Source organism: Pelophylax lessonae (assembly GCF_965119305.1).
Source record: "Pelophylax lessonae genome assembly, chromosome: 1".
Taxonomy (NCBI): domain Eukaryota; kingdom Metazoa; phylum Chordata; class Amphibia; order Anura; family Ranidae; genus Pelophylax; species Pelophylax lessonae.
This window is the reverse complement of record NC_138768.1, coordinates 416,132,528-416,149,522: the sequence shown is the minus strand read 5'-3', so window position 1 is coordinate 416,149,522 and position 16,995 is coordinate 416,132,528. Positions and strand designations below refer to the sequence as shown.

The following is a 16,995-nucleotide window of genomic DNA, read 5'->3' as shown; positions in this document are numbered from 1 at the left end:
TAAGGAGAATTGCCTACAGATCTGACAGCAGCCGAATCTCCAAAGATTCTGAAGTTGAAGTTTAATGGGTTGGGTGTTACGAACAAGGCCACCCGTGGCTAAAATTTTGTCCACAATCGGCTGAAATTTTGACCAAGTATTTGTTCCTTGCCAGCTATTGGTTATTCCATTTAAAGAAAAGGACCATAGGGAGGCCACATCTATCTGCTTCAGCTTTTATACTTGGCTTATATAATACAGGGAAAATTAAAGGAAAAGTATGGCCAAAGCTTTTGTTGGCCATACTTCTCCTATGAATCACAGGAGTGCAATTCCTGACATTACAGTCTGGAACCACCGACATGTCTGGATCGGCAGCTGGCTCAGCCTCTCAGCTGCGCCTCTAGGAGACTGAGCCAGCTGCTCCTAATCAGAGAGCAGTCACGGCTCTCTCCTTAGAGAGGAGGGGACAACTGAGCGATCAGCAGTGCAGGCTTAGCCTAGTCCTAAGCTAGTTATTTTTTAGGAAAAAAAGTTACTATATGTGAACCAGGCAAGCCAAAAATAGTTGCCTGAGCACGGTTACTCAGTAGTATTCCTACCTTTTCTTTAAACACTAAGAAGATGCAACAGCTGGGATCTTGAATGCTTTACTTTCTATTCATTGAGGAACTCACCTTTAAAAACTCAAATCGCTCTCGGTTTCTTTCAAATTCCAATTCCTGATTTTTTTGTAAACTGTCCTCCCTGAAAAACAGGGGATAAGAAGAAGGAGGTGCGCAGACAAAGATAATTTTTTTTTTAATTTTCTTGTAGCAAATGCTTGTTGAATCTACTGAATGAGAATATTACTTGTTTTTCAAAAAAATTGGGTCCTGTATAAAAAATAAAATGCAAGTTTTGAGGTGTGAAAACTGAGGGATAAAGAACAAAAACAGAATTGTTTAAGGTAGATCCAAGGGTTTTCGTGTGAAGTAGCCCATGTGAAATGTAATTGTTCTTTAGTATAGAGCTGTCTGGACTTTGAAAGATAATTAAGTACATTTTGCAGTTGCTCTATGGCTGAACAAATAACAGCCTTGGGTCAATAGCTTTGTTAATGCCTCCATATTGCTAAAGAAGCTCAGTTATTTAATGGGTTATATACACTTTTGTACTTTTAGACCTATGTTTTTAACGCATGCATTTTAAATACATTTCTTTGCATTTTTCCTCTAGTCCTAAAAAGATTCATTCACAACACAGAACAAGGAAAAGGAGAAGGGTGCAAAAGAGCTTCCAAATTCAGTTTAATTATGCATAAAAATTTACAGTCAGTTCCCATATTCTAAGTAGATACATATTCGCCAGCACACCAAGGATCTTGCAAAAGCAGTCCAAAAACTTTATTCCAAATAAGATCACATCATAAAAATATAGTGCAACGTTTCGGAGCCGCACAGGACCCCTTCGTCACATGCCTGACGAAGGGGTCCTGTGCGGCTCCGAAACGTTGCACTATATTTTTATGATGAGATCTTATTTGGAATAACGTTTTTGGACTGCTTTTGCAAGATTCTTGGTGTGCTGGCGAATATGTATCTACTTGTAACCGATACAGTTGCCAACTGGTGATCGCTTCAGCACCCAGTACACACGAGCCTACAAACCAGGAAGGTGTGCGATAGGAATATGAACTATAAAGTTCCCATATTCTGACATTAGTCACCAACACTGTTTTAACAGCAAGCTAAATACTTGAAAAGAGCTGCGAGAGGTACAGATTAACTAACAAATTTAAAATAAAACAGGGAGATAAATGGAATATTGTTCTGTTGGAGTTAAGTGTATCTATGATCCTTTTTTTGTGTAAGTATAACTTTATTTAAACCTAATAAACTGTAGCAAACAAGTATCCCAAATGGAAACCGCTGCCAAAAGTGATTTCTTCTTATTCCCCTGCTGTGTAAGCACTGGGAGGTGGGAGAAATTCTATAAAATATAGCAGAAACAACCCAAGTTAGTTACAACCCTTTATTACTGTTCAAAACAAAAATGATGACCAGAGTTGCATATTTAACTAGCAATTCAGTTCAACTTATTTTTTATGCAGGACCCAAATTGTAACAGTAGCTCAGCAGGAGACAAATAGGTTATGTAAAAGCTGGAACAACTACATGGCATTCAGCTCAGAGGTAAGGTAGATCCAACAAGTATAGGCGACAGCTTCAAAAAGGAGATCGGAAAAGAGCTGGGAGATGTTTTCATGCATCAATTCCTCAGTTTTATTACGTGCATTCCTGACTTTATACAAAAAAGAAAAATGAAAAAACATAAAATTGATGCATGCAAAAGGGTAAAAGGGAGAGAATTTTGGAACAGTCTCACCTCCTGTTGAAATCAACTTGAATAGAATGATCGATCACTAGATCTGCAGGACAAACAGGGTTGATTTTCTTGGGGTCACCTCCCAACCGCTTTACTGCATCCCGCATTGCTGCAAAATCCACCACTGCAGGCACACCTCTGAATGAGAACAGACACCCCTAAAGTCAGTTATTTTACAGTAACTTAAATTCAACTGTATCACACAACAGGGGCCCTATGTAAAGTCTAGTACATGGAATAAAGAGGAAAAGGATTTAGTAGGCAGACAGTTAAGCTATCTACTATATTTTGGGGGGCATCCTGGTAGGTCAATGACCAGCTTCTGTGTGGCTACCTCTTATCCACACCGTGTCATATTTCACTATTGCAGGAGTTGATAAAACTACAGTTGGAAACCAGAAAGCTGGTCATTATTATGGTACAGAAGCACCCTCATAAAACTTAAGAGTCCATTTATAAAAAATAAATAAATAAATAAATAAATTTGCTTGGCATTATGGCCACTAGATGAAGTGGAGGTTCATAGGAAATAATCTTATTACATAAAATACGTCCAGAATTAGTTATGGTTGGGCAAATGGTTCTGATATTCATTCAACAAATCGTTTTTATAAAAAGACCCTAAAGTATATGAAAAGGTTTTTTTTTTCCATTGCTGAATTTCCCTGTCCCTTCAATGGGACCTCTATGCTCAGCTCAAATACGGACTCTATAATAAGTCTCATTCCATGTTTCCTCTAACCCGGGGACATCAGCCCTCTAACACAAGCACAGTTGTCATCTGGGGTGCCTGTCCCTGCTCCAAAATTCATTTAAGCATGCCAATGCACATTTGGCCAGCAATAACACCCTCATTTACATAGTATATTTTTTTATGCACAACCTACTCCTCAAGAAAATAAAAATAACAGTTTAATCAGGCACATAAGTGAGATTTAGACCCCGTTCACACTGGGGCGACCTGTCAGGTGACCTGGTCGCCTGACAGGTCGCCTGGCATAGAGAAGCTGTGGACCCGTTCTAATAGGAGCGACACAAGTTGCTCCGACTTAGAAAAAGGGTCCGGAGCTTCTTTGGGGCGACCTGGAGCGACCTGCATTGACTTCAATGTTATGAAGTCCGTGCCGGCCACTCCGAGGTCGCGGTGCGTGCAGGCCCCGGGAAGTCGGATCGCCCCAGTGTGAACGGGGCCTTAAGGAATAAAATATAATATTTGGAAAGTGATTCCACTAAATGGGGGAATTCAATGCAATGTGATAATTTTTTTACCACCTGCCTGCTGGGCACTTTAAATTTTCACCATACAGCGCTGTCGCACTATTGAGTGACAATTGCTCAGTCATATTAAATGGTTATTTTTTTCACACAAATAGAGCTTTCTTTTGGTGGTATTTATTCACCACTCGTTTTTTTTTTCTTTTTTAGCAAAAAAGTTTTTCCTAACTTCCGTTATAACATTATGCAAACAGGTAATTTTTCCCCTCCACTGATGTTCACTGATGAGGCGGCACTAATGAGCACCATTGGGGTGGCACTGATAATCAGGACACTGATTATCATTATAGATCAGTGTTTCTCAACTCCAGTCCTCAGGGCACACTAACAGGCCAGGTTTGCAAGATAACTGAAATACATCACAGGTGATATAATTTGCTGCTCAGTGATCGCAGTAATCTAGTCTTCATCCCCTAAATTTAATACTTAAAATCTGGCCTGTCAGTGTGCCCTGAGGACCGGAGTTGAGAAACACTGTTATAGATGAGCCCTTTCACACTTGCCGGTAACCGGCTCGCTTCTCCTCAAGCTGTGACAGCGTGAGGAAAGGAATGCAGATAACCAGTAAGTGTGTTTACATCATGATCAGCTATGATGTTCGTGCAGCAAATTGTTTTTATAAATAGACCCTACCATTGGGGCTGCACTGATCTTTAAGACACTGATGATCAGTGCCCTGATTATCAGTGTAGATGCCCCCTTTCACACTTGCCGGTAACCGGCTTGTTTCTCCTCATGCTGTGACAGTGTGGAGGAAAGGAATGCCGATAACCAGCAAGCGTGTTTACAGTGCTACCAGCTGTGATTGGACACAGTTGATCACGTTGTAAAGGGCCCTTTACTCGGATCTGTGATCAGCTTTGTCTGAAGTACACAGCTAAAACCGAGCGAGCTGGGTGCGCACTACAGGGGGCATTCATGGTTCTGGAAGGACGCCACTAGATGCCCTCCCAGAACTGGACAACCGTGCTGTAGCGTTAATTGTAAAACAAGCATTTGGGTAAACAAGCATTTAGTTGTACTTTAAAATGTGATCTTAGGTAAAAATGTTTGGCATATTAACTGGTATTCCAGTCTTTTTGTATAACACCAGTTCGAATGGAGAGTTGACAATGCTGCTAGGACACTGCTCAAAGTGTAGCAGCATGGTCCCCACTGGTGCCCAAACCTTTGTTACTTACTGTACTGCAGCAGTAGTCTTTGTTTCTTTCCTTGTTCTTACTCAAGTACAGTAAAAGTTAATTATTGAACTGTATTCTACTACCTAAATGATTTTGATTATCATGCTTTCTTGCTTTTTCTGCACTGTACATTTTGTTCATCATAGTGCACAGGACACGTGTAGCACATACAGTTCTTCTAGCCTGCTGCTGTGAGCCACCCTCACAACCCCAGCAATTCTCAGCTCTAATTAAAGGTGGGAGTTGCTGTGTACATACAGTAGCTCTAGCAGCTGCTGCTGTAAAAACTGTAAAAAAAAAAAGTTTTATTCAGTTTTTATCAACATTTCAGATGAAACCGAGAGATACAAAGTAACATTGTTATTTTTGTTCTGTTTCATTCATCTGCAGATGAAAGATGTGCTTCAACCTGCAGATGACGTCATTTAAACTTACATTTTCCTCCGTTTAACCTCTTATAACTCTTAGGTTTACCCTAATCCACCCTAAATTAACTCCTTCTCCTCCCTTCAACTATTATTTGCCTGCTGTTTTTTTGTTTTGTTCATTTCTATTTTATTAACCATTAATATTTAAACTTTTTTTGTTTTTCTTTGTTGATTCATTATTCTTTTGAGTCACATTTACAAAAGTGCAACTTTTTTTTTCTTCATTTGTAAATAATTTTGCAATGCTTTGTACCAGAATCATAGTTTTAGTTTGATGTTAAATGGGACAAATTACAGAATCAAGTGTAAACTTTCTTACAGTAACACTTTTTTAACCAGCACTCCTCAAAAAGATACAGTGCATTTTTTTTTTTTAGTTCTGTTATGTTTTTTAGTCTAAGGGTTGGGAGAAAAATCATATTTGCAAGAGACGATTACTAAAAGAAAGTCATAATTTTCTGGCTTGGTGGCACGTGACAAGAGCAGGAAAACTTCCAAATCAGGATAAAAAAATAATTAAAAAAAATTGACACAGGTTCCTATACTTTCCCACTGTATCCAAAACAATGACTCCCTTTTAAACTTTTTTTTATCAAATGAGACTGACTTTTATTATATTAGGAGTTAAAATGAACTTAGGTGATCCCATCTCATTTTTGAGCAATTCACACAGAACATTTGTAAGAGATTTCAAACTTTTTCTCACAACTATCAGGTGAACCTTGCCCCTTCATTTCATAATAGCAGCAGCAAGCACTATTCTATCATGCTTTATTATTTAAGATGGCACCAGAGGAGGGAGGGAAAAAAGGTCCCATATGTCCCTAGGGAAAACCCTTATTTATCACATTCTAGTTTTCTGGCATGATAAACAAACAGCAGCAGTAGAATCCGAAGCAACGTTTATTTTACATCAAAATCGGATATGTATACAATTTAGTGAAGATTAACCAAGTAGTAAAATAGCGTAATTACGTAAAGTCCTGCAGGATGACGCGTGCTGGACGAAATGGTACTTCCACATTCTCATGCTGGGTGACTTTCCAATTCAGGATATTATCTACATCTTTAGGTTTTACAAGAAATTCATCACAGTTCCGGATAGCCGACTCCAAAAGCACCCGAATGGAGAAGGGCAGACGTACTGAGAAGACATATTTTTACAGATTAGGGTTGAAATATTAAATCCGGAATCAACTCATAAGAAAATTCAGCAATAGCTTCATCAAGTGTATTTGGAGTTATTGATATTCTGCACTTGCAGCTGACTTACAATAACATGCTCTGCATCAGGGGTCACCAAACTATGGCCCTCCAGTTGTTCAGGAACTACAATTCCCATCATGCCTAGTCATGTTTGTGAATGTTTACAATGCCTCATGGGATGTGTAGTTCCACAACAGCTGGAGGGCCATAGTTTGAGGATCCCTGCTCTACATGGAGTACAATCATAAACTCCTTTGCCAGTTGATCGAACATTATGTCTAACTCTAAAGAAAAGCATTCATCAGGACAGCTGTATTTCAGTGATTTACCAATAACTGTTAATCATGCATTTGTTACAGTTTAATTTTAGACAGAAGAACAAAGAGAAAAAAATCTCAGCCACCGCAAACCATATAAGCCCGGCGTGTGATAACTGATAGCAGCCTCCATTACATGGAGTTAGGGGGGACTCCTAGCCTGACCTGCACCCTCAGTGGAATACACTGAATGGGGGACAGATGCCGGAGCAGAGACCCTAAAGTCGGTTTAGGTTCACACTTAATTTTAGACAGACAGATAAATACACACGGGACGAAGTCAGAAATGACTAAACGCGTCGGGGCGTGGCTATACGGCATCCACTGTGTTTGATCGTGAGAAGGGAGTAGAGTCTCTGGAGTCTGTTGTATGCAGCGTGTGCCGCAGATTGTGCTTTCAGGCTGTCAGACCCTCACCCAGATCATTTTGAGCAATGCTTTGAACAGTTTATGAACAAGTGAGTGTGATATTTTATGTTTAAATAAATTTTGTTTTAAAAACGTTATCACGCTATGGAGGTGTTTTTTGCTTTTGTCTTCCACACACTGTGATTGAGAGGAGGAGTTTTCATGCTGTATCTGCCTATTCCATGAGAGTGAAGTCTGGTGAGTCTGCACTTTTGCTATTCCTCCCGGCACTGGTGGTGGGGACAATTTATGGTGGTTCCTATAACTTTCACCAGTGACCCTTCATCAATGCACTTTATATTGCTTTGTCACTTTATAACAAAGGACTTATAAGGACTCTGATTTTGTTTTAAGCATTTTAAGTATTTTTTATTGATGCAACTCATGCACTTTATCTGACCTATTTGGTTTATTTGTGCTATATATATTATATATGATAGGGGGTCATCACCATCCCTGCGCTACTGAAATTCTAGTAAAATAACCTGTTCTTTTTTTGATGAATTTTATTTTATTTAGAAAAATACACAGGTGAAATATCTGCCGAAAAATTTCTGTTTCGGCTAGTTTTTGATTGACATTCCGACATTGAAGCCAGGTCCTCAACTTCAGCAACACAAGAATACATCATCAAGAATACAAATTCAAAACACAGCTCTCAGCTTGCTGTTTGGATAATTAAGCAGCACCACATGGGAATGATCATCTCTGTGCTCACTCTGCTCTCTCCTCTGGTCAGCATGTTCCCTGAATACAGGAAATCTTGAATGGCATCCAGTGACTGGACAGGGAAGCAGACAGATCAGATCATCACTCTGCACTCTCAAACTGTTCATTTTATTGACTGACAAGTAATGGGCAGAGTAATGACCATGCTTCTTTAAATGTGTCCTGGATGTTGTGCATGGGATTACAGGGAAATTAATTCTGGATGGGATAAGGCTACCTCTCTCTTTTAATAAATATTACAACCCAACTTTTTTTTTTTTTTCCAAAAAAAGCCCAACTTTTATAATGTTTTTATTAAATCATCACAAGCGACATTTCTTACATTCTATGCAGTGTTGTGGTGCTGGCTGGTCTGTTAGTTGAAATCCAAAGCTTTCAGCCAACTACCGCCCCACCCTCTCTCCCTTTCCGGGCAAGATACCCCTGAATCCATAACCTTTCAGTGCTGCAGGGGAAAAATGAGCACTGGAACAGTGACAGGCACTAATCATTAGTTTCCCCAATGACCTGCCCTTTCCACCTTCCTCCTCCATTCATAGAAGCTGTACTATAGCTTCCAGCAATGAAAATCTATTTATGAATGAGGAAGGTGGATCGTTCATTCTTCCCCTCATCCTCCACCTGCCTGTCACAAGTCCAGCACTCATATTAACCCCCGCAGCACCGAAAGATTATGGTTGTGGGATTATAGGGGCAGGGGAGCCAGCAGCACAATTTCACGTTGATATGTTATCCCTTGTGTTGATTTAAAAACAATATGAAAAAAAAAAATGTAGGCTTTAAGTGTTCATTAAAATACACGTTTGTTTCTTTTAATATTCACCTATATTTCAGTTTTAAAATTTGTCATACAAATGTGTCTCCAGATTATTTCATACCATAGCTTTCACTATCATTTAAAGTGTTACTAAACCCACAACAGTAAAATCAGTGTGTATATGCAGTAAAGCATGCTTTTTATACTTACTGTGGAACCTAAGGGGTTAAGCCTCTGCATTGTGTAAAAAACCTGTTTAATCATGTATGCATAGATCCTCCTCTTCTTGCATTGTCCCCATAATATGTCTGGATAAGACAGTTACTGGAGTCTGGCTGCACATGCTCAGTTTAGTGTGTATTGCTAGAGAATTTTTTTTCTTGGGAGAGTGCACATGATCAGCACAGGGCCAATCAGCACTGTCCAGAAAAAGGATCAGAGGTCCTGCATCCTGATAGGACAGCTAGTGCAGTATAAAAACTCCTCCCACAAGCTTTAACCAGGCATTTATAGAAGTCACAAGACTGCTATATACTGCTGATTGAGAGATGGTATTTAATAGTTTAGATTTACTAAAATCAGGGCTTTTTTCCCTCAGACAATAGGTACAGGAACTGAACTCCCCCTTTATGAGCCACCCCTTGACTCCACCCACTACCCCCTCTTGCACCATTCCTAGGTTCCTCCCCCTACCCACCTCCCAATACTGTCCCTTTAGAGAATACAGAACCAAGTAACAAGCGTTGTGCTAATTAATGTGTATGGAATTTGATAACAACAAGTAAGCAGCCAGCAACAATAGATCCCCTAGTCAAAAATAGACTTCCCACAACAAAATACCCCCTCCTCCAGCAAGAAAAGATTCCCAGTGGCAATAACAGATCTCCCTGCAGCCAACACCAATAGACTCTCCAGCAGCCAGCAACAATAGACCCCTCAGCAACAATGGATCACCCGCAACAAAAGGCCCCCTCCTTCAGCAACACTAGACCCCCAGCAGCAACAACAGATTTCTCTGCAGCCAGCATCACTAGAGCCTTCGGAAGCAACAAATGACCTCCAGCAACATAAGACCCATCCCCAGCAATAGTAGATCCCCTACCAGAAACAATAGCCCCACTTACCAACAATAGCTCCCCCCCCCTTGCAAAAATAGATTCCCTCCAGCAACAATCGATCCCCAAGCAGCTAGCATCAGTAGACCCTGAACCCCTTGCATTACATACATTCAGAGCTGGAGGTGCCGGAACTGCGCTCCCCGCATTCCTGCTGAAAAATAACCTTAAAGTGGAGTTCCACTCTAAATTTATACTTACCTCCATCTTCTCGCTCCGGGTCACCTGAAAAACAAATGGATAATCGCAATTTTTTTTTTTTTTTTTACTTACCTTGTAGAGAAAATATACTCACCTTACTTCCTTCTTCCTACCCTCGGCGGCCACGGCGATTCGTCACTTCCTGGCTTTTGCAATGATTCCTGGGAGCTGAAGATCATCGCTCCCAGGAATCAATACGCCTGCACCGGCCCCGACGTCAGTTCCGGTGCGCGCGCGTCATTCCCTTCTAAACAGCTTCTGGGCATGCCCAGAAGCTGTGGAGGGATGACGCGCGTGCACCGGAAGTGACGGCGGGGCCGGTGCAGTGCATCGTGGGACCGAAGAAGAAGGAAGAGGACGCAGAAGAGGATCGCGCTGGCTTCAAGCTGCCCACACCTGAGATGGCAGCGCTGGAGAATACTTTTTCAAGGTAAGTATTTGTCCTAAAAGGTAAGTGCAACCCGGGACAGATCAGAGGCTAGCCATTGTGGAATGTACTAGCCCTGACTGTCCCGGTGGTATTTTTATTTAAAAAAGTATCCCCTGGGTGGAACTCCGCTTTAACTAAAATTATTGTATTTCCATGTTCTGTGGGAGACCAGATCTAGTGAATGCAGGGTCCTGGGTTTAGCAACACTTTAACTTTGGGACAGTAAAAAAAAAAAAAAAAAAAAAAAAAAAAAAATAACTTCTCACCATATCTTTCATCATTTAACTTGTGGAGATTGAAAAACTTCTTGTCTGGTTCATCAGGATCAAGAGTCTCTACTAGCTTCTGGAAAGGGTTACTCATAATTCTTGTTTCAAGCACACCTGAAGAAAATAATAGAGATAGTCAGAAATGATTATCATAGTGCCAACACAGACCACAGCGCATTACACCGAACAATGGACCATTCACATCAGACTGGCAGACTGGGTACTGTAAATTAGACTGCTAAGACTAAGATTTAGCAAAGATTAGAGATGGAACTCAAAACATTTCTACTGAGACCAACAGCTACAAGACTTGTGGGAAAAAAATACATAACATGTAGGTATATTGAAGAAAAATCTTTTTTTTTTTTTTTTTTTTTCCTAAACTCCTTTTGTGCCCGTCTTACGGTGCCTTGTTTTTGGAACACCGTTGATAAAACTCCAAGCATCAGCAGAGTAACACCAGTTTCTCTAGTGACTGGGTGTAAAACAAGGACAAAGTTCACAGCAAAAGCGTTCTATTCTTCTAAAGAATTCTGTACTCTGGGTGGTATGGGAAGAAAAAAAAAAACCATGAGAAAAGAAATTACATTTACAAAACAGGTCATATGACACATTTCTAATGAATTAATTTTCAGGAATGCTTAGAATTTTAAGGCCTCAACAATAAATGAAGCTCACATGCTACAATTAGGAGAGAAACGGTTTGGTTGTGCCAGCCAAATATTGCCCTCTAAAAAAGAAACTGTTGGATTAGGAAGTAAATGTGCAAGAACAGAAAACCTATAGTGGAACTAATGATCAATGTGAATTAATGGGATATGTATTAACTGGGACACAAATAGTCAAAATAATAGAGTCTCTTATTTTTTTAAATTCAGATTTAAATTGATTTGCATGTAGCATCCTCCTAGTTAGGTAGGTGATAGGTAAAAGCATCTGTGGCTCCTGCTGCTTATCGGGGGAGCCTGATCTATTCGTTTGCCTATCACATGTTTCCAGGTGTGTGTCACTTGGTCTGAGGGAGTGTCCCCACTGTATCCAATGAGGGAGCTTGTTGGACTGTGGAGGAAACCCAGACAGTGACACATCATGTTTTATGGCAGTCCCAGTGGGAGGGCATTCCTGAAATGCATCCCGGGATTGACCATAAATACGGAGGGGACATGTGACAGGGCGTCTTTGGCGGGAAGCAGAGTCCCAGGAGGAGGCAGGTCTTTCCTCCTGCAGGTGTGAGGAAAGTGGTTCAGGCAGTCGGCCTAGTGAACCAGGTGTGGAGCTGAGCTACAGAGGATCCAGAGTGCTGACAGTGGAGTTGGTGGCAGAGTCTCTCAAGAAAAGCAGTGTCGTGATTCGTGAATACTCGGGGATTCGCCACAGGGTCTGCCTAGGAGAGGGGACCACTCCAGAGAAGTCAGGGGATCAAGGAGCTAGCTCACACAGGAAGTGTAACAGTAAAGGGGTGCCATGTAGTTGACCCTGAAGAATAGAATAGGAACAAAGGGGGTGCCAGGAAGGGCCCTCAAGATTGTTCTACAGTACAGTTTACCTCAGGAAGTTCACTCAATTCTATTTCACTACTTATGACAAGGTGAAGCAGCGGCCTAGCCGTGACTAGCATTATACAGTGCTACTCAGCGTTACTCAGTGTTATTCAGTCGTCCCAGCTAATTGTGCCTAGTTATACAAGTTGGAGTATCCCACTAATTCCCTTCTCCCATCCAAGTTTTCAATAAAAACACAAAAACTCAAAGCTCCTAGACTGTTTCATGAGTGAAACAAAAATCAATGGAAAATGTTGAACTGTTGTGCTGTTACTAATGCTAACCCAGGGGGAACCTGTAACCAGCAGCTCCCAAGGGAGTAGTGCTACATGCATTTTAAATGGCACTACCTTGTCAGCTTTTATAGTCTCCATGTGAAAAAGAGGTGAAGGTTTTAACCTAACCTTTCACTTACTAACAACAGTGGGACCTTTATTTTCTTTGCTCAGTACCTTGAACCTTGACCAGATACCGTACTGTGGGGCCTACTCAGAGTCAGTAATGGAAAGAGTAGGGGAAAGATGCATTACATAGACAGGAGATGAGAGATTTCCATATAAAACTATACAGAAAAATTTTAGTCTAATGATTTATTGACTAACTCAAGTTATTAAAGATACAACCCTTTGAGCCCCCTCAGATCCCTTCCTATGGCTTTGTAACATTGTATAAAGTCTAGAGAAGGGATCTAATGGGTTCTGTAGTCTTACATTTTCAATAACTTCAGTTAGACAATAAAAAGGTTTTTTAATTTATCTGCTTCCCTACCGGCCACAGTATATATACACATCGCGGAAGGGAAGCATTTATACCGGGATCATGGTTGAGGCTATAACCATGATTCCATTATCAATTTTTAGGCAATTCTTTTTCATGTAAGGCTCCATTCACACCTGGGCGTTTTTGAGCGTTTTTCAGCACCAAAAACGCTAAAAAAAAAAAACGTTCCAAAACGCCCAACAAGTAAAACCCCATTCATGTAAACGGCCCCTGTTTACATCTGAGCATTTTAACGCCTGAAGCAAAACGCCTGTAGCTGAAAAAAGTACATGAGCTTCTTTGGCTTACATACATTAGCTTCTTTTTGGGCTGATTACCAGCGTTTTTGATAGATGTCAATGCCTGCCTCCAAAAACGCCTGAAAATCACGGTAAAAATTGCGGTAAGAAACGCTTGAAAACGCTACGCTCAAGTGTGAATGCAGCCTAAAAGTACTCTGAGCAGCTGGGCAGCCCCTGGAACACTGTTACAGGTGGTGGAAAGGGGGTCCTACCCCCCCCCCCCTCCTGCCGCTGCCTTCTCCAGGCTCTCCTGAAAAAAATTGGGAAGCCAAATAACAATGTGGCCGGTGGCATCCAGCTCAATGCCTCAAAAAGAGAGGAACTGAAGCTGCTCCTCCACATATGTGTGACGTCAGAAGCTAGAGGCGATGACTATTTCTTCACTTCCAGTTCTTGGCTTGCTGGCTGCATAGTAAAGCAGATGATCAGACCGATTTATGTCTGATCAGCTGCATTGGAGCCCAAAGGTGAGATGGGGGTCTCATAAAGAGTACCTGTCATTGCTATTGCTGTCAAAAGAGATGTTTACATTCCCTTTGACAGCAATAAAAGTGATCAAAAATTTTTTTTTTTTTAAAGAAACACTAAAAATAAAAAAAAAATCAGCACCCCGTTCTTACAGGCAGTGGCGAACACACAAGTAAACCGCAGGGATGCCTCACATGTGTGGTGCGATCACTATCATCAGAGTGAAAGCAATAATTCTAGCACCCACCCTCCTGTGTAACCTGCAAATGCTTTTAAAACCATCACCTATAGATAAAGTACCATAGTACGTTGCCATTCCATGAGCGTGACATGTTTGGTAACTATTAACTCATGTGTAACATTATCTTTCATATTTTACTAAAAAAAAAAAAAAAAAAAAAAAGTATTATATTGTGTTTGTGAGCACTAAAATTCATTAAGGTTTATTTTTTTCCAAAAAAATTGTGTTTGAAAAACCACTGTGCAAATACCGTATGACATACAATATTTCAACACCTACCATTTTATATATATATATATATATATATATATATATATATATATATATATATATATATATGTATAATGTTTGGGGGTTCCGAGAAATGTTCCAGCGAAAGAAAAAAAAAAAAGTATATTTTTAAATGTATGTTAGAAGTGTCAGGGTTGGCCCGGTATTGAAGTGGTTAAACTACAAACCTTCATCGATCGAGGACTAAAGCTGGCCATACATGTTAAGATTTCAGCTCGATAAAAAGTGCAGATGGTTGAATATGCATCGTCAGCCATTGCATTCTGAGATCCAGAATTCGCAGCTGTCAGAATACCCAAATAGCGATTGCATCTCATTGGATGTAGGCACAGCTCGGTCAGAAATTTTCCACCTGGGCACTTTGACAACAGTTGAATGAACAAAAAAATAGTCCTGTCAAACCAGGTGGTGCAGACAAAGCCAACTATCGAGAACATTTTGGCCAATTCAACAGTAACTGGTCGATATTAGATCGGTGTATGGATAGTTTACTATTGTGCAGGACTGTACTACTACATGTACAAAACTATAGTAAAGGGGCTGCAGTAGATTGCTGAAATCTCTGGTTGCCGTGGGGCTCTGCATATTACCATACAAAAAAGCCATAGGAGTACAAGCTATGAAGACAGAGAATAGCCATAAAAAACATGTTGAGACTTAGGACTCCATTGTCTGTTATTCCAATGAGAAGCGACAACTTCTAAACTAAAGCCCCGTACACACGTACCGATGGTCGGCTTACAAATGTTCCTCTTTTCTCCCCGGGATGTCGGTGTCTGCTGAAAAGTGCAAAGACAGCACAAGGACAGCACAAGAATTTTGTCCGCCGACTGCAGAAGTGATGTCATGTAATGGTTAACTTTCCCTGTGTTTTCTATTTTCTGAGCATGCCCAGTCTTGCAAATCTGCGGTCTGTCGGCCGAATTGTGTACTGACAGGCGAACAATCGTCCGTTCTGGTGTCGGCATACAAATATTTTCATGTTTGCACGAAAGACTTTTGTCCGCGGATTGTGCGCAGACATCTGTCGGAGGCACCATACTAACACGCGTACAATCGGCAGATCCTTCGTCCACCGACGTTTGTATGCCGACGATCGGTACGTGTGTACGGGCCTTAACAATCGTTAGTCTGCAAATACAATTTTGAGTACTGTGAAGCTGTCACACTTCACCTAGTATTTCAGAAGTTCTCCCTCCTCCTCTGTTTTTACACAGTCAGCACTTTCTAAAAAGGTACTGGTGAAAATAACATACAAGTGCTCGGTAGATGCGTAATAATTGTTCCTGGAAAAAAACACAAATGACAAAAGCAGCGCCTGGTCAGTGACTCAGCAGAAAACTATAGTACTGCCAGAAAAATAATGCCCTTCCTCTTTCCTTCATCTACTACAAGAAACTCAACCTAGCACAGAACACGGCTTTCACTATTAAAAATGAGGTCTCAGCTCCAAAAAGCAACAGCAGCCAAAATTAATAATTCTGCAGAAAGGTGGCAAGTCACCATCTGTGACTCCCTATAAAGCGAACGGTCATCTGGCAAGTAAAGTACAACCCATATACTGTAGGCGCTGCTCTGCATCAGGCAATTACTTCTGTTACCTCCAGAGCCCCCCAGTGGTGTGCCCTCCTGACTCCCTGTTCTACTTTTCCCTGTCCACTGCCCTACTGGCCCCTCGACACTGCCCTACGCTCTACTGGCCCCTCGACACTGCCCTAACCACTACTGACTTCTGTACACTGCCCTACCCCCTACTGACCCCTGGCTTTGACACTGCCCTACTGGCCCCTCGACACTGCCCTACCCACTACTGACTTCTGTACACTGCCCTACGCGCTACTGGCCCCTCGACTCTGCCCTACGCGCTACTGGCCCCTCGACGCTGCCCTAAAATCTACTGGCCCCTCGACGCTGCCCTAAAATCTACTGGCCCCTCGACACTGCCCTACGCTCCTACTGGCCCCTCAACACTGCCCTACGTGCTACTGGTCCCTCGACGCTGCCCTAAAATCTACTGGCCCCTCGACACTCCCCTACGCTCCTACTGGCCCCTCGACACTCCCCTACGCTCCTACTGGCCCCTCGACACACCCCTACGCTCCTACTGGCCCCTCGACACTGCCCTATGCTCTACTGGCCCCTCGAAACTGCCCTATGCTCTACTGGCCCCTCGACACTGCCCTACCCACTAGGTCTACGTTATTAAACTGATGCATTTAAATGCAAGCAAACATTTTACTAATTGCAGTACCAGTTCTGTGTTCATTATGGACTACATCAGCCATGTAGGATGCCCTTGAGTCATGAAAAAGTTGTGAATAAAAGTGAATGCCGAGTTTTTTGTTGAAGCTAACTTTTAAAGGTAGACTAAGCTTATATTTTTACAGTGACAGTTTTTTTTTTTTTTTTTTTTAGAGGTTTCTTAATTTTCACCATGCCATCCTTACTCTTACTTTTTATTAGGGGCTTGCTAGTGAACATCTTAAAAAAAAGGTGATCTTTAATCTCTTCCATATTCTCCAGGTAGATCTTCACCTCTCAAAAGGTTGCCTTACTCTGCCTAGACTCTTCGGAGATCATTCTTAGTAAACTGGCAAGTGCATTTGTCCTCTTTTTGACTTACCTCTTACCTCCTTAAAGCAACTTTTGCACTCACATTGACTTGGGGGCGAGAGCAGCTCTTATGCCCTGTTTAAGCTGCACATTTCTTATATAGCTCTAAGGATTGTCC

General features: G+C 41.4%; 1 protein-coding gene across 3 annotated transcripts in view; it reads right to left on the bottom strand.

The window, feature by feature from the left end:
• Positions 1-16,995, bottom strand: part of ACO1 (aconitase 1) — a 105,398-nt gene that overhangs the window by 55,789 nt on the left and 32,614 nt on the right. For 2 of the 3 annotated variants that reach the window (XM_082244148.1, XM_082244149.1), the window contains exons 2-5: positions 10,660-10,776; positions 6,206-6,374; positions 2,347-2,484; positions 657-726 (exon numbers count right to left, since the gene is read on the bottom strand). In XM_082244148.1, coding sequence (XP_082100274.1) covers positions 657-726; positions 2,347-2,484; positions 6,206-6,374; positions 10,660-10,756 — 474 coding nt within the window. In that variant the 5' untranslated portion in view covers positions 10,757-10,776. The remainder of the gene's footprint in view (positions 1-656; positions 727-2,346; positions 2,485-6,205; positions 6,375-10,659; positions 10,777-16,995) is intronic. The other variant, XM_082244150.1, reaches the window with a different exon arrangement.